This window comes from Tauraco erythrolophus, chromosome 1 (genome assembly GCF_009769465.1).
Source record: "Tauraco erythrolophus isolate bTauEry1 chromosome 1, bTauEry1.pri, whole genome shotgun sequence".
NCBI lineage: Eukaryota > Metazoa > Chordata > Aves > Musophagiformes > Musophagidae > Tauraco > Tauraco erythrolophus.
The window spans coordinates 126,327,793-126,350,752 of record NC_141465.1 but is presented as its reverse complement, the minus strand read 5'-3'; the positions used below and the strand labels follow the sequence as shown (position 1 = coordinate 126,350,752).

At 41.4% G+C, this 22,960-nt stretch overlaps 1 protein-coding gene across 2 annotated transcripts in view; it reads left to right on the top strand.

Annotated features, from left to right (window-relative positions):
- Positions 1-12,817: 12,817 nt before the first annotated feature.
- Positions 12,818-22,960, top strand: part of FAT3 (FAT atypical cadherin 3) — a 335,564-nt gene continuing 325,421 nt past the window's right edge. For both annotated transcript variants that reach the window (XM_086614215.1, XM_086614212.1), the window contains exon 1: positions 12,818-16,112. In XM_086614215.1, coding sequence (XP_086470341.1) covers positions 12,818-16,112 — 3,295 coding nt within the window. The remainder of the gene's footprint in view (positions 16,113-22,960) is intronic.

Sequence of the window (22,960 nt, the reverse complement as noted above, 5' to 3'; positions counted from 1 at the left end):
CAGGACTCCTGTAGATATTTGAAGGAACATGTTTCTCTCAAGGGGAGCATGGAGCTCTGTTAGTGAAGAGGGCTAAAAAAACCCAGAACTTACTTTTTCTTTTCTTTTTTTTTAAAAAAAAACATTGTATGATTTTTGACGTATGAAACTGGCTCATAAATGGAATGATCCTCTTTCTGAGGTTCTGCCTCTAATGCCAAATATTTTAAAGGCACTTTTCCAAGGTGATTATCGAAACTCAGTGTTAAGAGATACCTCATTTAATCTAGCATATGCTGATTGCCATGAAGGTATTTTCAACAGATACTGTGCAGTGGTGTCTGCCATTCTCCAAGACAGAAATAACTGCTGGACTGTGTGGGTAACTGACGGCTTGTGGGTAACCTCTTTTCTGGCACAGAAATAATGAGTTGTTTGTTCCTCCAGTTGAAATCCTGATGTATTTTGACGTTTCTGATTTACATTTTTAGCGCTGTTCCTGATACCGTTCAGCGTTCTGGGAATAGTCTTTAAACTTATTGTTTATTTTGGAGCGTTGGTTTTCCAGCAAACAAATACGTGATTAGCTATTAATGTTTTTGCTATAAATAAACAAAAGCAAACAGTTCAGCTTTAAATAGTGATCTCTGCTCTGCAGAGCTTTTAATTGGACTGTGTCTGCAAAGTTTGTCCTTTCCAACATGCAACAAGCTTTGAGGGACTCTCAGCTGCGGCGACTGAACTGGCCGAGTTGGAAAGCTGAAACCATAGTGGTTTGAGTTAATGTCTGGTTAGCTAAAAAGTGGTTATCATCTCAAATATCTATGCATGAGCTGGCTATTGGAGGGGGAGAGAAGCATGTGTGGTTTCCTGTGGGTAACTCATTTGAATGCAGTGGGAGTTTCAGTGTGCAGAAGAGTTCAGTGTTGTGCCTTTCCCTCAATAGCTGTGCTCCAGGGTGTGAGTGCCTGGTGGAGGTGGGACCAGAGGTGGGACCAGAGGTTCTTCTGGCCAGCCAAGGCAAATCTCTCTGGGTGCCACCGACACTCCCTTGTGCACATCAGAATGAGGACATTACAGCATCCCATGCAAAATATTAAGATTCAGCACCTTGTATGGATTCAGGTATTTCTAATACGACGCCAGGCCTGCTGGCAACAGACAGCTGTCTCAAAGGGGTAAAGGGTCTTCGCGCAGGAGTTAGCAGGGCTCATTGAAAGAGCTTTAAACTAGATTTGAAGGAGTAAAGGGATAAAACGAGGCTCACTGAAGATAAGCCTGGGGGTGGCACACCAATGTTTGAGGGACGGTGTGCTAAGCAAGGTCCTTCGGTCTGCCATCTAAGTGGAGGTAGGGGATGGAGCTCCATGCGGCAGCAAAGACACAAGGGTTATTGATGTGTTAGAAACCATGGAAGCACCTGAAAATGTAAGAATTAGGGCTTCTTCCCACTAAAAGGTGTCAGCATCAACAGCCCAACTGAAGCGCGTCTACACTAATGCACATGGGCAACAAACAGGAGGAGCTGGAAGCCATTGTGCAGCAGGAAAGCTATGATCTAGTTGCCATCACGGAAACATGGTGGGATGACTCGCACAACTGGAGTGCTGCAATGGATGGCAATAAACTCTTCAAAAGGGACAGACAAGGAAAGAGAGGTGGTGAGGTAGCCCTGTATGTTAGGGAATGTTTGGACTGTCTAGAGCTTGATGATGGTGATGATAGAGTTGAGTGTTTATGGGTGAAAATCAGGGAGAAGGCCAACAAGGCAGATATTGTGAGAGTCTATTGTAGACCACTCAACCAGGACAAAGAGGCAGGTGAAGTGTTCTATAAACAGCTGGGAGAAGTCTCGCAATTGCTAGCCCTTATTCTTGTGGAGGACTTCTACTTATCAGATGTCTGCTGGAAATACAATACAGCAGAGAGAAAACAGTCCAGGAAGTTTCTGGAGTGTGTGGAAGATAACTTCCTGACACAACTGGTGTGTGAGCCAACTAGGGAAGGTGCCCTGCTGGACCTGTTGTTTATGAACAGAGAAGGACTTGTGGGTGTTGTGACTGTTGGAGGCCATCTTGAGTATAGCGATCATGAAATGACAGTTTTCGATTCTTGGGTTTCAGCATGGGTTTGTCAAAGGCAAATCCTGCTTGACTAACCTGACCTCCTTCTATGACAAGGTGACCCACTTAGTGGATGAGGGAAGGGCTGTGGATGTTGTCTACCTAGGCTTTAATAAAGCCTTTGACACCATTTACCACAGCATCCTCCTGGAGAAACTGGCTGCCTATGGCTCGGATGGACATATGCTTTACTGGGTGAAAAAAAATGGGTGGATGGCCAAGCTGGAAGAGTTGTGGTGAATGGAGTTAAATCCATTTGGTGGCTGGTCACAAGTGGTGTTCCCCAGGGCTCAGTATTGAGGCCAGTTCTGTTTAATATCTTTATCAATGATCTGGATGACGGGATCAAAAGCACCCTCAATAAGTTTGCAGACCACACCAGGTTGGGTGGGAGTGTTGATCTGCTTGAGGATAGGAAGAGTCTACAGAGGATATGGACAGGCTGGAACAATGGGCCCGGGGCTCTTGTATGAGGTTCAACAAAGCCGAGTTCCGGGTCCTGCACTTGGGTCACCACAACTCTATACAACACTACAGACTTGGGGAAGAGTGGCTGGAAAGCTGTTTGGCAAAAAAGGACCTGGGGGTGTTGGCTGACAGCCAGCTATGAGCCAGCAGTGTGCCCAGGTGGCCAAGGCGGCCAGTGGCATCTTGGCTTGTATCAGCAATAGTGTGGCCAGCAGGACTAGAGAAGTGATTGTCCACCTGTACTTGGCACTGGTGAGGCTGCACCTTGAATGCTGTGTTCAGTTTTGGGCCCCTTACTACAAGGATGCCATGGAGGTGCTGGAGTGTGTCCAAAGGAGGGCAATGAAGCTGGTGATGAAGGGTCTGGAACACAAGTCTTACGACGAGCGGCTGAGGGAACTGGTAGTGTTTAGCCTGGAGAAAAGGAGGCTAAGGGGAGACCTTATCGCTCTCTCCAACTGCCTGAAAGGAGGTTGTAGCAAGGTGGGTGTAGGTCTCTTCTCCCAAGTAACAAGCGATAGGACAAAAGGGAATGGCCTCAAGTTGAGCCAGAGGAGGTTTAGATTGGATATTAGGAAAAATTTATTCACCAAAAGGGTTGTCCAGCATTGGAACAGGCTGTCCAGGGCAGTGGTTGAGTCACCATCCCTGGGAGGTATTTAAAAAATATGTAGGTGCATAGGGACATGGTTTAGTGGTGGACTTGGCAGTGTTAGGTTAATGGTTGGACTTGGTGATCCTAAAGGTCTCTTCCAACCTAAACGGTTCTATGATTCTAATGTGGATAGTAGTCCAAGGCCAACTTTGATGGAAAGTTTTCTTCCTTGCAGTGCTTTGGTCTTAGCACATGGACTAGAAAGGAAATTTTTGGGTTTCCATTGTAACTTTGGTTTAAGGCTGACTCCATCTACTTTTCTGTTTCCCATGCGATGTCTGTAGTGTGGATTCCACTTATATGAGACAAACTGTGATGTGTTTGACCTGATCTATCTGTGCATTGTGTCTTACTTAGGCAGATTAAACAATTTCCATGGCCTGAGGTGGATGTAATTTTAAAAAGTGATGGCAATAGCCCTTTTTTTAAGCGCTGCCTGTTTGAACAAACTGCAGCCTTTCAGGTTTTTTACACAGGAAGATTTAGAAAGCAGAAACTGTAACGATTGTTTATCTTTGTTTTTTTTTTTTGTGAACAGTTGTGGACTTAGGGTTGGTCCAAATTTTCAAAGGCTACTTCCTCAGAGGGCCAGCGGAAGGCCATGTTTTGGGAGTTGTCATTCAGACAAGTGGTTGCTCTGCAGTGCCTGGAAGTCAGACTCATGTAGACTTCCCAAGTTGGGTGTAGACAACTCAAGTGTCTAGAAGCGTTGCTCAAGGGTTGCTCCAGAAGCAGCTCTGTGTTATGCCTGCAGCATAGCAGCAGATGCCAGCGCCCTGCAGATTCCTGCCCTATTGAAAGAAAAATGTTCACTGCTAAACCTAGGTTTCATTCTCAAATCTAAAACTTGTTAAGAATCTCAATCAAAATATTTGCTCCTTGCTCTTCAAGCATAATCTCTCTATTGCTATGTGTCACAGCCATCTCAATGAGAAATGGCATCACAAAAACAATAATGCAGGAAAGAATTTTTTTTTTTCTTTTTCTCTAGAATCATAAGTTTTAGCTATTTCTCAGATGATTCTTCTGTTTAATTGTGGTTTTTGTTTTTGTTTTTGTTTTCTTAATGGCACCTGTATACCTCCGTATCTTCTTCTGATAGTTCTTCCTGGGTTGCTCAGGCAGTTCCGTTTTCTCAGGTCATTTTGAGTGTTGCTCCTGCATGGGCCAAACATCATTCTGTTATGGTAGAAACTGGAGGATCAGCAACCTTGGTTGAAGATTCGGGCAACAAGCCTGGCATGCTACGGGCAAGAACATGCCTCTGCCTCTGTGCGTGGTAAATTGCACTGCGTTGGTTAGAGGGACGTGTCCCTCAGTGCTGCTCACCACCCCTCCTGACTTGCCTCTCCCACCAGGTCCCACACTCTGTTTCTGCTCATCCCTCTCCTGACTGTCCCTTCTTGTTCCCTTCTGTCCATACCTGCCTTTTCAGCGCTAACTGCTGCTGCCGGGAGCAATCCCACTGAGACCACCTCTGTCACTCAACAAATCATTTTGGGACATACCTGGAGTCTTTAAAGATCATCTAGTCCAACCCGCCAGTCTTTTCCCCTGTTCTCCATTTTATGTTGTATTTTTTTTATGTGTGACTGTCAACTAGGAAGAAGCTTTTGTATATTCGTCTTTTTTTTCAGCCAGCCCCCTTTTGCCCATAGGTAAAGGTCTGGACCATTTGAGCTGCCCTACCTACACACACAGAGCGTCTGAGGGAGATATGTAGTATTTTTTTCCTCTGAGAGTAACATCTTACCCTAGTCCTTACACCTACATACCTATTATGGCCCTGGAAACAGTAGTTGTAAATCTCATAGACTTCTCTTGCTATAAACTATATCCAAATAGTTTATACAAGCCTGTGCAAGCTGTCAGAAAGAGTATGTGCAGTATCCCGAACACAGGGCAGACCGGCGGCACCAGCTGGCAGCGCCTGGGACAAGCAGAAATGGGTTTGCAGGAAAAATACCAAGGAAGAGAGTCTGTTAGCAGGATGGGAACTGAGTCTTGCATCGTTGGAAAGGTGGAAGATGCTTTTTTCAGCTGCAGAGATGCCACATTCACATCGGTGCTGCGCCACGACTCTCCTAGTGCTTATTCCCAGGCATTGCAAAACGTAGAGATGGGATTGCACTGGAGTTTTGTATAAGAGACTCTCTAGTCTCAATTGTATTTAATACTAGCCTTCTAGTAAGGGTAACGTTTGCAAAGAGCCTGGTTGAATCACCCTCAATGAATCCTGCTGAAGCCCCAATGTGTGCAGCTGGAAGGTGCTGCATGGCAGACAGCAATCCTGCCTGCCCGTCCACGGCAGCTTTCCGAGGGCATGGGCAGAGCCCCGGCCCCTGAGATTCAGAGGTGCAGCTCAATAAAGCCTCAGCTGTTTGGGGGGATTGAAGTTATGAGGTGTTGAAGAGAAAGCCAAGGAAAGATCAGCAGTGATAGGAGTGGAACTGCCCGGTCCTAGAATTTTTACATTGACTTTATTCGTAGAAAGAGCTTTCGAACCAGGGCTTCTTGAATGAGATCAGAGTAGTTTTATGAGATAAATCAAGAAAAAAATTAAAAAAGCCAAAAAAAGCAAAAAATAGTATCCTCGAGTATGTTTCGTAAGGAAGGACATAGCTCCTGTGAAAATAACTGGCTCATTTTGCGACTGCCCCAAAGCTTCCCCATTTTACAGTGATTAAGAAGCAGGAGCCTGGGGGGATTGGAGCTACACAAAGCATGAAAACTGGATATCAGTCTTTGTTTCCCTCGGGGCAGACCACCAAGGGACAAGCTCAAATCCCTTGTAAGGTGGCTCCCAGGAATTCCCTTTTGACAGATCTCGCATGGCGGCAAATTATTCCTCCCCTCTCCCCCCCTACCATTTCCCCAAGCCATGTTTCATCCTCAAGGGGGAAGGGAGAGTCCGACAGACCCTTTGCACCCGCTCCCCGGGAAGACAAACAACGCCTGGCTCATGCTCACAAGTGGAAGCGTTTGCTGATGAACTGATGCTTGGCAAAAATTGGTGTTGTATGGAAAAATCCCCAGCACCTGCTAGCAAAACAAAGTTATTCATAACATACGGCTGGGTGGCTAAATCTTCACTTCCTAGGGACGGCCGGGAATTACACTTGCTACATGCTGAGTGGCCTTTCTCCTGTGCGAAATTATATGCAGGCAGCAGGAGGATTTGCAGCTCTAAGGAAGGTTGAGATTTATAGCGCTGTCTCTTGCAAAGGCTTACTCTGCAGAAATGGTCATTTTGTCTTCATCTTCTCTTTTTGGGATAAACGCATCATATATAATCATATATATGGAAAATCATATCTTTGTGCTCATCGGGGAGCAGGTAGCCCCATGAATATATCCTCTGGTAGAAATCAATTGGTGTCAGTCAGGTTTTTTTTTCTCTCCTGCCTAGAGTTGAACGCACATTTTTAATTCATTTCCGTATTTCACAAATTCTAAATTCGTATTCTATATTCTGATTTCTTTTCCTGGCCATTAAATTGTTAGCCTGTCCTAGTTGCATTAACTGCCGTGGTGTGTAGCTCAAGGAAGATGTCTGGCTAGAGGAAGTGCTGTTTGAACGTGCTTTTTTTTCCCTATTCTCATTTGACAACGTGCTAATGATATTGCCTGTGTAACGAGAGGAGTGTATAAAATCTGTGGTTATCTCTAGTATGTGCCAGGGGCTTGCTGGTAGAATGATGCTTTGATCTTTAAACTCCTAGATCAGTATCTTCCATGTGCCTTAAATACAAATTTCCATGAGTTTGGAAGAGTTTTCCATAGTTCTGCAGTATGGAAAAGGCTCCTTCCAGGAGAGGGCACTGACGTACATGGGCTCCCACGTCCTTGTTGCAATATTGACAACAAGTTGTAAAAACATCTTTTTTTATCATTGATGCAGCTTGCTGTAAGACTTAAATAGGTAACGACTACAAACCAGTCAAGATTCTTTGTAACCTTCATTGCGCCCTTTTGCAGGTCTTTCTTGCCTGGTCATGCAGAAGTTTTTGTGTAGGCAGATTGCTGTTGTGATAGAAACTAGCACTGAGAATAAGAAGTTCCATGCAGGTGCGTGGATTTGCCTGCGTGACAGGCTTGTAGGTTTGGTGTTTGGATTATTAGACCATGAGAATAAATAGACTACTGCCGATGTTGACGTTGTTTGAGTGAAAGGAAGGAGTTACTAGTAAGATTGAGGTCACTTCCAACAAAATCAAGAGTTTCTGTTCCTGCTTCAGATGCGTCACTTCACTACATACCATTTAGACTTCATGGGCATGTGAAGTTAATATTCTCCTGCCTTCTAAAAAAGACCTTTGTATTTTCAAATATACCTTTTTGCTGTAAAGCTGCTTATTTTCCATATTTTAAATAGCTACCCTTTGAAAGAGAATTGTGACAACTCTCCTGAGAAAGGTGTGATATTTCCAAATTTTAGTATTTTCCCATACCATGATGTCACCACTCTGTCCCATGTGAGGAGGCACTCTCTGTTTCCTAACTTCTCTGGGAAAAATACCAATCAAGCTAAGAATCTTTAAGCCAAGGTTTCTTGACCCTTTTTTTCCCATGCACACAGGTGCATAAATACCTTGACTGTCAGAAATTTCCCATCTGAAGTTGAGAAATTGTTTTTTTTCTCTTCCCAGCCCAGAGGACACTATAGGTAAGAGCTTCATTGGGTCCTTGTGAAGATGGATTTTGAAGCACAGATTGGTTTCTTTTCTCTTCTCTTTCAAAGGACCTGTCTTAAATAGTTGTATTGTATTGCCTAAGTTAATTTAAGTCACATTACCTAAGTTAATTTAAGAAAAATCCTTATCTTGTAGGATGTAATTGGGCTTGGAGGGTGAGTAGAGAGAGAGGAGAAGGCTCTTTTCTTTTTCCTATTGTGGCCTGCTAAAAGCTTGCTCATTCTGCCTGCCGAAGATGTTTACCTGCTATATTCCTTACATTCTCTAAAAGTGCTTTTGACATTTGTTTAATATTTTCAGAGTTTATCCAAGAAGTACATGCATTGTTTTCTTTTTCAAGTATTTTATGGTGTGGAGATCTTTGGGATTAGAAGAATTAGCCTTGGGAGAGCGAATCAAACAAAGGATCACACAGTACTTGTTTCATATCTGCACGTTGAATTAGAGCCACGATTTTGCTGTGCAGGAATCCTGGCAGTTCCTGGGACTTGAGTCTTCCTTCTCAGTCTGGTGGGGTGTTATGTTTGGATGCAGCCCAGACTGGAGGTTGCCAGAGCCAAGATGAGAAAAAGGAACAATGCTCATACCACTCACTATTCCTCTAAGGAGCACCAGCCACCTACAGGTCCCTGCAGCTGTTCTGCAGGGTCACATAGTTAATCTTCGTTCAAGGAGTGAAGGAAAGTGGAGTGGAGTGAAGAACTGAATGTGGAATGATGAACTCCATGATGTTCAAGTCTATTTTAGAGAGTATTAAAAATCAAGACACACCATTCTATTTCTCCATTCCTTCATTCCCACCTCAAGGCCAGAGTATTTAGTGTGAGCTAGAAGGAAAAGATGCTGAATTCCTCTTTGTATTATCTTGTCACCTTCTTGGGTAGTTAGAAGGAGTTTTTTTCTTTAGTCTCTGATCTTTTTAGAGGTGTTTCTTTTCTTCAGATTAACCATGTTGAGCAGTACCAGGGAAATTTATTTTTTTTAAGTAGCTCCTGCCCAAACATTTCAAAATCAAGCAAAAGTAATCACAACCTTTCTCTTTACTTGAAACCATAACATTTTTTTGACAAGAAGTGCCTTTAAAGAAATGCCTCTTAGTTTATGGTGGGTTGCTTTGTACTTTGTTTCTGTAACCTATCGCATTACATTTCCTGTGCGTTGAGTATGTATGTATTACGAGCTCTTAAAAACAAATATTCCAGAAGAAAGGAATTCAGTAAATGAATAAAACATTCTTGGGTAGCCCAAGTGGCAATTTAATAGCTCATCCATTGGGACTTTCAAATAATATAATGATGATGGCCACATAAATATATGGATAGATGAATAACTTCAATGAGGAACTTGTTACAACTCTGCATACCACATCTGAAATGAAATCAAACTCTGAAAGTGCTGTCTGATGCAAAGGTCCAATTTTTCCAGTGCCAACCCTGAAATTATACCTAAAAATACACAAACCGTGTGTGTATACATATGTATACATAAGTAAGACACGCATTCAAAAACACACACACACATATGCATATGTTGTTTTTAGGGGGAATTTAGCATTTCAGGACTGATCCTGATTGTACTGAACCACTCGAACTTTGTAGGCTATTGACATGACTGGATTTACAGCAGTGTATTTGAGATTAGGTCTTAGCCCTGACTTTCTCTAAAAATAAATAGATAAAGGGAATGCGATCTTAAGGTTGTCATGTTATATTGCCTGGGATATACACAACTTTTTCATTAGGTTCACCTAATCACATAGCTTTGTAAATATCTATCTTGATGCCTGTCTGCCACGGCAGAGTCTGTAACCTCGGGTATGGATAACCTGAAGGTAAAGTTTTACATAATGCTTTGCTTGTAGCGTTGAATTTCTCAGGAAAACTGATTTCTGGTTATGGTGGACCTGGAAACCTGCTGTTGATGGCCATGAATGATGGAAAGAAGCCAGCTCAGACTAAACTATGATGTGAACAGGAGAAACTAGACTGCCAAATAAGGTGTAAATAAGATAATATGATTAATTTAATGGCTCCAAAAATACCTATGGGTATTTTTTTTACCAAGTGCTCTTGGTAAAAAGCAGCAACACAGTGATTTGTCTGTTGAGTATTTTAGTAATGCCATATCCCAGAAGAGTCGCAGACCTTTATTTTGTTATGTGTTGGGTCTCTCTCATTAGAATTTCTCATTCCTTTTGGCTGGCTTTTCCTTGGCAGCACACCATATATTGCTTATATTTTCTACTTGAGAGCGTCGTCCCACACTAGGCTGAAGCAGCAGCTTTTAGTGGCAGTAGTCAAAGTGATTCACATAAAGCCTCATGAAAATAAGGGACTTTGATATTTTCACACTGGTGGATGAAGCTGATGAATGTTTGCTGTGCTGAAAAATAACGTGCCACTGCTCTGATCTTTTAGTTGAGTGAAATGACAATAACAGTAATAAAAAAAATCTTTCCTAGCTGAAGTAGAAAAATTCCATCCTGGGTCTCTTGGGGATCAATGTGAGCATTGTGGGGAGCACGGGGAGACCTGATCTCTCACATACACAAAGTATATTGGAGAATTGTACATATTCAATGTATAAACTGTATGGATTGAAATGTTATTCACAGGACTCACATGGTACGTGCACAACAATTGAGTGGGTGTATTCAGAAAAGGAACTGCTACAAGTAGTTCTGGGGGGATTCACCTGTTACTGGGGAATTCAGGTCCAAGAGGTGATATAATCTTATATTTTAATTTTCTTTTTAAAGAGTTTTCTTATTTTGTTGGTGTAATAGGAAAGAAAATAAGAAGGAAATAAGTTGAGAGGGGAGATCTGCATGTTAAAATAAGTGTACTGAAAGACGAGTGCCTTGATAATTGATCCAGTTGATTAACGTGTTAAGCAATGGGATATAGACTGTGGGATCAGGAAGTTAAGTGTTTTGTGTGAACATTGTAACATCAGTGCCTTAAATTGATTGTCGTTAGTGCTTAAAAGTGCAATAGTCATTCAGTTATATTGGAAGTGATAACTAACGTGGATGCATATTCTAAAACTTGCATGAAATTTATAAATCTCCTAGGGGATGTTGAAATCATGTTGGAAATTCAAATTAACCCCTGTCATTATCAACAACTTTGCTATCCTCTTCTACTGTATTCTAGCTTGGAGAAAGCTACGTTTTCAAGTAGCTTTTAAATGACAATGAGAACAATGTATGTGTGCAGTGGGTCTTTCAATAATTGCCTTTTAAAATTGATTTTTATGATTTTCATGAGTAGCAGTGAATGCACTCTGTAACAAAGAAGCTTATTCACACTGTCTCACTGCAGGCACCTGCCTAGTTTCCTCAGGCTCCTTTCCCCTCCTTTCAGTGGGAAGCAAGAAGCGGGAGCCTGGCTCACAGCTTCTGCAGCACCCTCCAGCAGCCTTCAGCCAGTGTCTCCGCTTACCTTGTCTCCGTTTAACCTCCCAGTTTAGATCCCTGAACTGCAGCACGGGGCCTATTCCACAACAGGACTGTATGGAGGAACTCCAAATCTTCCCCAAATAGCTGCTTATTAATTGTATTTGAATACTTACATTAATAATGAGTTTTTTAAAAACAATGGAAAGGCTCTCACTTCTTTGAGGTAGCTGGAGTGAGACAGACTAGATTGAGACAGGTTGCCGACGATGGAGCCATGTGCCTTATTTGTAGACAAATTCTGCTTGGATTGACAAATTGAAATGTGGTGCAAGCTCAAATTAACTCCACCTGAGCAAGGATGGGTTTATGCTCTTGCTGGTTGGGATAGCCCGTTGGCAGCAGGACAGGCAGTAGATTGGAAGGGGTCTTTACCCTTCTTAGGTTGGGATGGCAGAAGTACGCAGCGAATGGAGCATTTGTTGGACATACAGAAAAAAATGTTCATCTGTGTCCTTGTTTGTTTTATGTTACTCAGTGTATTTGGTGCTAAGTGGTGACCATAATTACAGATACATTGTGGTACATATGCAAGAGTAGAGTTAAGTCCTATGGGCTATTTCAGTTGTACTGTTTCCTAACCTGAGTCTTCACCTGGAAGCTTTATTGGGCAGTTTTATTTTCTTCTATTTTGTCTGTTCTCAGTATCTAGATATGCGTATTCATATGTATATCTGTGTGCAATTGCATTTAATTAGCTAGAATTCTTCCTTAATTTTGATTTTTCTGAAGGTATCTGTAATTAGGTATCTGTAATTAAAGTAATGGCTGGGTAGTGATTTTTATGTACTACTTGTTCTTGGTGGCTCAAATTTCATCAACTGTGTGATCCTTCTTAACTGTCCATAAAAAACCTGGTAACATTTGACTACCACAGTGCTACATACGTAGTGAAAATCCTGTCTCCTTTCCAAACATTGTGACTAAAAATGAGTTTTCCAATATGCTCTGAAAACAAACAAGTTTAAGCTTAGTTGGAGCTCCTGGTAAATAAAAGCAATAATTTCTGTATGTGATTCATCCTCTTATATAAACTTATGCAAATGTGTGTCTGATTTTAGTTTTTTTCAATGTGATTATTATTCTGGACTGTGTGCATGGTTGTGTAGATGTGGTAGGGTATCATAGCTTTTATGTTAAAAAAATATATAAGCATACATGTATTTATGTATTATGTGCATGTGTGAGAGTATGCATACATATTACACGCTCACACACACGTGAAAATGTAATCTTGAACTGGTGCTTTTGTGTGTGTGTGGGTGTGTATAGTGTTCTCCCTTTCTGTTTTGTTAAATATGCAGTGACTAGTTATTACATGTATTATATTTTTAATTAGAAATTTAGTAATTTTGACATGACACTTCAGGACATTTTTTTTTATCTCTTGGTGAACTATTTTCTGTTTTCTGTCTCTGTCACAGGGTGAAAGAATGATGTGATGGAGGTGAATATGGGCTGCTGGTCAGGCTCACGGCCACCTCCGTCATGCCTTGCCCTCCTGATTGTCAAGTTCTTGGCGTCTGTTTGCCAGGTAGCTCATGGGACCACCCCACTTGGCTTTCACTTTACACATTCCACTTACAATGCTACGGTGTATGAGAATTCAGCAGCCAGGACCTATGTCAACAGTCAAACGAGAATGGGCATTACCTTGACTGACCTTTCATGGGATATCAAGTACAGGATAGTGTCTGGTGATGACGAGGGCTTTTTTAAAGCAGAGGAAGTCATCATTGCTGACTTTTGCTTCCTGAGAATAAGGACTAAAGGCGGGAATTCTGCTATATTGAACAGAGAAATCCAGGACAACTATTTATTGATGGTGAAAGGATCTGTCAGAGGAGAGGACTTGGAAGCATGGACAAAAGTGAACATCCAAGTTTTGGATATGAATGACTTAAGACCTTTGTTTTCACCAACCACTTACTCTGTCACAATAGCAGAAAGCACTCCTTTAAGGACTAGCATTGCACAGGTGACCGCAACAGATGCGGATATTGGGTCCAATGGTGAATTTTATTATTACTTCAAAAACAAAGTTGATCTCTTCTCAGTTCATCCTACGAGTGGTGTTATCTCCTTAAGTGGCCGGTTAAACTATGATGAGAAAAACAGATACGATCTTGAGATTTTGGCTGTGGACCGTGGGATGAAGCTTTATGGAAACAATGGCGTAAGCAGTACTGCCAAGCTTTATGTTCACATTGAACGTATAAATGAACATGCCCCAACAATAAATGTAGTAACCCATATTCCCTTCCCATCAGACAAGGAGCCTACCTATGCAGTTGTTAACATTGACGACCTAGATGAAGGAGCCAATGGAGAAATAGAATCTGTTTCTATTGTGGCTGGAGATCCGCTAGAACAGTTTTTTCTGACTAAAGAAGGTAAATGGATGAATGAGTACAAAATCAAAGAAAGAAAGCCTATTGATTGGGACAGCTTCCCGTATGGTTATAACCTGACTCTCCAAGCCAAGGACAAAGGATCTCCTCAGAAATTTTCTGCAGTCAAACTGGTCCACATTGCTAGTCCCAAGAAAGAAAGTATCCCCATGAGGTTTGAAAAGGAAGCATACGATGTTTCAATCAGTGAATTTTCACCTCCTGGTGGGGTGGTTGCAGTAGTTAAGCTGATGCCTGAGCCACAGGGTGTGGAATATAGAATATCTCCAAGTGAAGAAGCTGAGTATTTTAAGATCAATCCCAACACAGGCCTTATTACTACTGCTCGTCCTTTGAAAATCATTGAGAAGGACCTCTATGAATTAGAAGTATATACGAACAAAGGTAGTGATTTAAAAGCACAGGTTACTGTCAGGTTGGAAGATGCCAACGATCACACTCCAGAGTTCCAGCAGCCCTCTTACAGTTCGTTCATCAACGAAAGTGTCCCTGTGGGTTCTAGCGTTTTGGCCGTTTCAGCAGTTGATAAAGATATGGGAGAAAATGGATACATAACGTACAGCATTGCCAGTCTGAATTCACTACCATTTACAATAAACCAGTTTACAGGCATCATCAGCACATCTGAAGAACTGGATTTTGAGTCCTCACCAGAAAGCTACAGGTTTATTGTGAGAGCTTCTGACTGGGGTTCTCCCTACCCCCATGAAAGTGAGGTGAATGTCACCATATACATAGGCAATGTCAATGATAACAAACCCCTCTTTGAAAAAGTGGCGTGTCAGGGAGTGATTTCATCTGATTTTCCCGTTGGTGGTCACATCACTGCTGTTTCTGCAATAGACATAGATGAGTTAGAGCTTGTGAAGTACAAAATAATATCTGGAAATGAACTTGGCATTTTTTATTTAAATCCTGACTCTGGTGTCCTGCAACTTAAAAAATCTCTAATTAATTCTGGCATAAAGAACAGCAATTTTGGCCTTAAGATAACGGCAACTGATGGAGAGAACTTTGCTGATGCTATGTTTGTTAATATTTCGGTAGTTCATGGGAAAGTATCTTCAAAGACCTTTAGCTGTAGAGAAACTAGAGTTGCTCAGAAGCTAGCAGAAAAATTACTCAAAAAGGCGAAAGCAAATGTGAAGCTGAATTTGGAAGATGGTTTTCTCGATTTTTATTCGGTGAACAGACAGGCACCACATTTTGACAAATCCTTCCCTACCGATGTGAAGGTTTCAGAGGATCTGCCAGTTGGTGCCACCATCCTGAGGATAAAAGCCTATGATGCAGACTCAGGCTTTAATGGGAGAGTAGTTTATACAATTTCTGATGGTAATGTAGATAGTTGCTTCAACATTGACATGGAGACGGGTGTACTTAATGTTCTTATGCCCTTGGACCGTGAAAAAACAGAGCTCTATCTCCTTAATATTACAATTTATGATTTAGGTAATCCACAGAAATCTGCGTGGAGACTGTTGACTGTCACTGTGGAGGATGCAAATGATAACGCGCCTGTTTTTTTACAGGACAGTTACTCAGTTAATGTTTTAGAAAGTACAAGTCTTGGTACAGAGATTATCCAGGTAGAGGCCAGAGATAAAGATCTAGGATCCAATGGTGAAGTGACTTACTCAGTACTGACAGACACCCAGCAATTTGCCATCAACAGTTCCACAGGAATGGTGTACGTGGCCGATCAACTAGACCGGGAATCAAAAGCGAACTACACACTGAAGATTGAGGCTAGGGACAAAGCAGAGAGTGGCCATCAGCAGTTTTCTGTAGTACCTCTGAAGGTTTTTTTGGATGACGTCAATGATTGCTCTCCAGCCTTTATACCATCCAGCTACAACGTGAAGGTTCTTGAGGACCTGCCAGTTGGCACTGTCATAGCTTGGTTGGAAACTCATGATCCAGATCTGGGCTTGGGAGGTCAAGTCCGTTACTCACTGGTGAACGATTACAACGGGCGGTTTGAGATAGACAAAGCGAGCGGCGCCATCCGCTTGAACAAAGAGCTCGATTACGAGAAGCAGCAGTTCTACAACCTGACTGTGCGCGCAAAGGACAAGGGGCGCCCGGTTTCTCTCTCTTCTGTTTCTTTCGTGGAAGTTGAAGTGGTGGATGTTAATGAAAATCTCTATACCCCTTATTTTCCTGACTTTGCCGTCATTGGATCTGTCAAGGAAAACTCCCGCATTGGTACAAGTGTTTTGCAAGTTGTTGCTCGAGACGAGGACTCTGGAAGGGATGGAGAGATCCAGTATTCCATCAGGGACGGCAGTGGCCTAGGGAGATTCAGCATAGACGAAGAAACTGGTGAGTTTTATTTCTAATTTCCTTTTTCCTTCGTGGAGGTTTTTGCAAAAGCAAAGCTTAGGAATAATTATTTTCTACCCTTAAAAAGAAGTTCAGTTCTTCTTAACAGGCAAGATAAAATTATAAATAAAGACTTTCCAGGCACAGCAATGACATGGTTTAATTACCTGATTACATTCTTCCCTCTGTAGGTGTGATATAATACACATTCCTTTTCAGCAGCTATGTGATGACTCCATTTAGAAAGCCGTGATAATTACGGAATGACTCGCTTCCAGTCACTGTATTATCTGTTGATCATTGTAAATTACTCAGGTCACCTCCACGGAGTCACAACGCTCATGACCTTGAATGCAGTGTTAAACCCCATGAAAGGAAATAAGGAGCATGAAACAAGAATTAATTCATTCTAAAACCTATTTGTGGTCTTGTTCTTATTGTTAGTGGGAGTAATTTTTCATGGGAGTTAGCGGTCTGGAATGATACACCATTCTGTATAGCACACTTTCTTGTAGCACGATGTTCATCAGTGTTGGCATGCTTGTGTAGAGGTGGAAATATAGGGAAAGATGCTGACTGTAAACCAGCTGTGTTAGCTTTCCCGTGAAGGCGGTAGTATCCGAACGTCGACATTAAAGAACAGTATTAAGAGTGAAGATTTTCAAGATGGTGAAGTTCACTACTGTGCCACCCTATTGGAAAAATGTGGAAAATACTAAGTATAAAAGGCTATCGAGTAAAACACTTAACAAGCTGGCTGTTTAAATGTCTGATAGGTGTTGGGAATAATGGTGCAGGTGTGGTACTAGAAGTAGTGAGGAAATTACAAAATATTAGTCAACAGTTTCAGAAAGTGTATTAAATATGTTAGGTCTGTGGGTTTACTGTGGTTTAAGCAGACTTTGTATGCCTTTTTCTAAAGCTTTTAATTGAGAATGTGGTATTAAAACATAAGATTAAAATGTATGTTTTGGCAAAATCAAACTGTTTAATCAAATGTCAACTGTCTAAACTGAACATTATGAAAAACAGACGACGTTACAAATGCTGTGGGTTGCGTCTGAGCATAAGCAGTGAAAATATTTTTGTTCTATTTGTGCTATAGTCTCTCTGCTGCAGCTGTGCACAGATGATACAGTCAAAACTTTGTGTCCAGAAACATCAAACTTGAGTGTCAAAAGCTGAGGGCGCCTACTTTAATTTCCAGAAATGTTAAGAACTTGCATATGCTACAGTGCTAATAGGAATTGAAGGCATTTGGGCAACGTTATTTAGGCAGTTGAATGTGAATTTCAATTTTAAGCTCCTGCGTTTGAAAATTTTTGGTCTACCTGCTTGATCAGTAGCATAGATTTCAGCTAAATGGGTTCTTTATAAAGCGGTGGGAGACTGGTCTAAATGCTGCAGCGTTGGTCTGAAAAGCTCAAGATTAAACATTTATCGAGCTGAAAGGATTTGTTAGGGAGAATAAGTTAGAGAATGTGTCTCATTAATAAATTAACCAGGGATTTTACCCTGTGTCTAGACCAATAGGTATGATAGCCTATAATAAGTTAGGGTCCCAGTTCAGCAAAGCACAGATCGCGTTTTGACATGAGTGGGAATTTTACTCAATATTCCACATTAAACATACTCAGTTTCTTTCCAGAATTGAAATCCACTTGGGGGATGGGGAGGAACCCCACAAACCACTCTCCAAACTTTAAAAGTTGCATATGTTTGTCTTTCTTTCACTCTTTCACAAGTATTTTCATGAGAATGAACCAACCCTGTCACTTGTCCTGTTTCACTAAACCGTTCCAGAAGACACTTCATAATCCAGAAGATGAAAAGATTCTTTTTGGATTCTTTTTCAGTTCGTTTTCTTCAACTATTCAGTACAACTTAAGCCTTCTTGAAACCATCTTGGGGAACACTTGAGTGCATAGCTGCACCCAGGGGGATGTGGAGAGCAGGGCTTGGGGGTTCAACAGTTACTCCGAGTCATGGTGTTGTAATGCAAGTGCAGAATTTGACCTGTTGTGTCAAATAGGACACAACATTAATACTCTGCTATTGAACTGGTGGCACCTTAAATGCTGCCGAATGATGAATCAGCTTTCTAGCTGTAGAAAAGTGCTCAAGTCACGTATTGAATTAATTTACAAAGAGATAGCTGTTTATTTACTTTCAGTGCAGTTAATTTGTCACTTTTAAACTGACCGACTCTATTGGCTTATGCACCATCTCTCCTGAAATTTGTGAAGGTAAGCAGGAGTGCGAAGTACAACAAATCAATATTTTTGGCTGCTGCCTTAATGAAAAGAAGAATGCAATATCCATTATAATCATTAGGATATAAATTGGGCCAAATTCATCCTGGTATGTGAGCAGGCTGGACTCCAAGCAAGTCTGCCCTTTCAGCAAAATTCTGCTCGAGTGCATTATTTTTTTTCTTCTGCAATATTCCATCTTAATGGTGTCACCCCATGTGCTGAGTGATATCTGCCTCTGCTCCCCGAGGCACATCAATACTGAGGAGGGGAAATGGTGCAGAGATACTTGAGGAGGAGCTGGCCTGCATGGTGGATCCACACTGCACCATGCTGCTGCGCACCTGTTGGCGTGGTGGCTTTGTTCTTGTTCCGCTATAGATGCATACAGGTTCATGTAAGTGCATCTAACTCCACTGAACTTGACCTGGCTCGTGATGCAGTTGCCACAACAGGCTGCTCTCCATTCAGGTCTGAACACTGGTTCGTGGTCAGCAAGCTTGGGAATCTCCTCCGTATTGGCCAATATGGATCTCTCTGCATAGGATACAGGTGCAAATCTTGGTGCTGTCTCAGTTTGATAAGAGATGGGCCATGGCGTGAGCCTGGGATTTCCTTCCTACAGTGCTGCTCTTTGCTGTGTGTTGTAGAGAATCGGTTTTGAGGATTGTTGTTGTTGTGTTACAGCATTCACTGTTAAATATTTTAGTTCCTCTGTGGTAGTAACCAGAAGCATAGCGAGTGTTTGCCAGCTAGAAGTATTTGCTGAAGTGAAATTTTACATGTATTTGGTCCCACAGCCTTGTGAATCACTTCCAAATTTGTTTCAGTGGATTTACTTTCCTTTTCCAGGAGGCAGAGCCGGTACAAATTTGTAAATCAATAAAAACTCTCTTGAAGTAGAAGGCAGCAGTTCCTGACTTCTTGCAACTTCATCCCTGGTTTCCCACTAGTGCCTTAGCAAGCAGACTAAATTTCTCATGGGTTTACAACTCAACTCATGATTCATAGCTAAAAAACTGATTTAAGACTTTTCTGGAGGTTAAAAAAAAAAAAAAAGAACTTTAATAGAGGACTCTTATTTGTAGATTCAAGCCTCAATGGAGATTGAGTTTGTCACCAGCCTAGGTGCATACTTCAAACTCATTGATTTTCTATCTTCATTGGCCTAACATTGACTGTTGGTATAAATATCACAAGCTTGCCATTTAAGATCCCTGCACTGAGGGACACGCCATGTGATCCTGCCATTTATGGATTCTCTTTTTCCTTCTGTCTCCTGTTCAGAACTGTTTTTTAATTTATTTTTTTTTGATGTCTCTCTCACTCTCTTGGACTCCTGAGATGCAATCTATATGATGAAATATGATCATCTACAATCTATATGATGAAATATGATCATCTACAGTCAGAACTAGTCACTGCAGGCTTTCCTTATAGTCAACAGAGAGAAATGGGAAATTGAGAAACATGATTCATTTTACTCTAAAGTAAAAATATGAAATAAGTTGGATGAATCATGCTCTAAAAATGGTCATTTTTCTCTGAACTAGGAAAGGTCTTTGTATTACTAGCTCAGAGGTAGAGATCTACATGAAACACCTTGCTTTGGTCTGATGTAACCCATCCCTGTTAACAAAGAACTAGATGATCTTTGAGGTCCCTTCCAGCCCTAACCATTCTATGATTCTATGATTTTATGAACTGTAAACTGACCGTAAACAAGAATATATGCTGTCAGGTTCACATGCTAGATAGTATGTGTAGACTCCTCTCTACCTGTTTAATGTTTTTAGCCTAATTTCATGGAATTGTCTTTCAATATGAAGCCTGCACATAAATGTACTTATGAAAACAAGAACTGGAAAGAAGGTTTCAAAGGAGGTATAAGAGATGAGAGTTGTGCAGCTAATATTTTATGATTTTTCATTTTCTGAGAATACAGTGCTGGAGAGGAGCATTTCACCCTCTTTTCCATCTATAGAAAGTCATCAAGGTCTGATGCTTTGACCTGACTTGCAGAAGTAGGTGGTTACCTTCCCCCCATGAAACTCAGGAGCTGTGGAGAAGCTCGTGCCATTTCTTCATCTCTACTAGTGCTTCTCACCTGGTATGTTTCTCCAAACTCCTCGCCAGTCTGCTAATTGCAGTTCCTTAGAAGAAAATTGTATAAAAAAACCCTCTACGTTTCCAGATTGTTGTAACACAAAACGAACAGATTTTTGTGGGATGACAATGTTCTCTGAATTTTCATCCTAGTGATAGCCCTAATAGATATAACTAGTCTTCTGGATATGATCTCCAACAGAGGTCCTCTACTGCCTTCATAAAACCCTGGATTTTCTCAGTGCTGGTATGTACACCCTCATGGTGCTGATAGCACAGCAAAATGGTGCATTTTTGCTGTCTCAGGAGCTTGTGGTGACTCCAGCAAATGCATATGGGTTTATGATAACCACCTACCTTGGATGACTAACTGCCATCTAGCAGTACCCCTTTTTTGGTGCTGTGGGGACTTGGACAACTAGTGAGACTTCCTGGCTTCTCAAAACATTGAGCTAGATGAGATCAGTCCTAGCCTAAATGCTGACGTCTTTCTTCTCATTTTTTAATAATTTGTGGTTCAGCTAAACAGCATTTTTGACTCCAGCTCCACTTTTTAGTCTGTCATGTGTTTCTGCTCTGTGCACAGTTGATGTAACAGCCTGGCACTTGAAGAGTTTCTATATTTACCCCTACGCTACCCATGGATGTACTGGTAGTAGCAAATGAACCGCATGAGTTCTAGAGGAGCAGAGAGACTAGACACACTCAGCATCTTCTGCTGAAGAGATTTCTGCAGGCTTGATCAGAATTGGTGCGGCAGTGCCCTGGGATGCCAGGAATGACTAACTCCACTGTGTAGGTAGAAAGACTGAGGCAAGAAGTCTTTTTCTGCTTTTCAGGGAAGCATTGAAACATCTTCTTAAGTCCTATTGAACTGGAACACGGAGATAAAATAGTGGTATTAATGAAATGCTTAGGGCATCTTTAATGTTCTTGCAAAGCCCATAAGCACGGACTTAAGCAATGCTTTCAAAACTTAACTAACCTCATTTCCTGAGGTTACTCAGGGCTGAGTCCCCTGATTTTCACTTGGACTTTAATTTTAGGCATTAGCTGGCAATAATTTCCACCCCTGTAGAGGCCTCCTGATAAGAACACCAGCTAGAGATGACCCTGTTAACTTGTTATCTTTAGGTATTTTCAGCCCTGAAATGCAAATGAATTCATTCACAGTGCTGAAATCTTAAAGATACTATCAAATGAGGTGGAGTGCAAATTATTACAGACTCCTCGGTGGATTTATTTATGGTGCCAAGGATAGCGGTCGGATCTTCTATTTTAATACCTTTTAAGGCACCTAATAAGTGATAGAAATTCCTGACAAACTGTGGCTAGAGTCTAAAAGAAGCCAGTCGGTGTTGGAAAACCCTAATCATGTCTTCAAACAATTAATAATGGAAACTGGAAACATCAGATGATATAGTTTACAATAAAACCAACCTGCCTGCACTGTTATATCTGTCTGGCAGAAGGGAATAAATTTATTGCTTCAGACTCTTTGTGTCTTGTCGCCCTCTTCTAAAGTAGTTTTCGATTATTGTGTACGCAAGTTGAAGGATACTTTCATTTATTACAATTTGAGTGGTCTGATAAATATTTATGTGACACCATTACTAGCATTTCCTTGAAACAAAATCAAGTAAAAATGAAAATGATTTGTGATACATGATTTTTTTTTTCCTCTCACTTGTTTAATTTTATGAAAGTGTGTAGGAGCTGCTGGGCAAATCAGGGCAGACTCACTTGTAGAATTGAATTCATTGTAGAGTTTTGAGGAGGCGTTAGTATTATATATGTTCTTCATTTTCCTGGTGAGTATAGGCAAATTTCATTGCCCAGAGCCAGTATTTCAGAGTCACTTAATTATCCCAGGCTTCTAAAAACAGTTTTCAAAGTAACTTCAGGCCACACAACAAGAGATGTTCCAGTGGGTGTTGTTGGGAGTTGACTTAGGAAAAGGGGATGTTCAGGGGACAGGCACTTGCAGCCACCACTCAGGACTGGAGTTGGTCGGTCCTCAGCCTGGCGTGATGGCTCTTCTGAGGAGCCTCTCTGGGAAGGAGTGTGCCAGACGGATCACAGAACACCATCCTGGCCAAAATCTGGTCTGTCATCCTATATCTGTGTCAGGCGTGAATAAAGCATTCCTGGGAACAGCTATTTCTGAGTCCGCAGTATTGCGTTATCGTTGTTCTGTGAATTATCGCTGGCAGCTTTTAATAGTGCAAGCTTTCCTTCATTTATGATTTCCAATTTTAGGAAAGTAATTGTTAACATTTTTCTTTTTCTTTAAAATTAGTTGTGGTAGAAAAACAAGGGTTTTTTTGATAAATTCTGTGTCTGTGTGTTTATAATTTCCTTGTCATTTGTAGCTGTAAATTAGTAAAGGAACGAGGCTTGTCTTGGGTTCACTGGACTGAGTTGGTTTAACTTTTCATTTAATAACATGAGCTCTAAAACAATGCATCATCTTACGAAAATATTTACTTT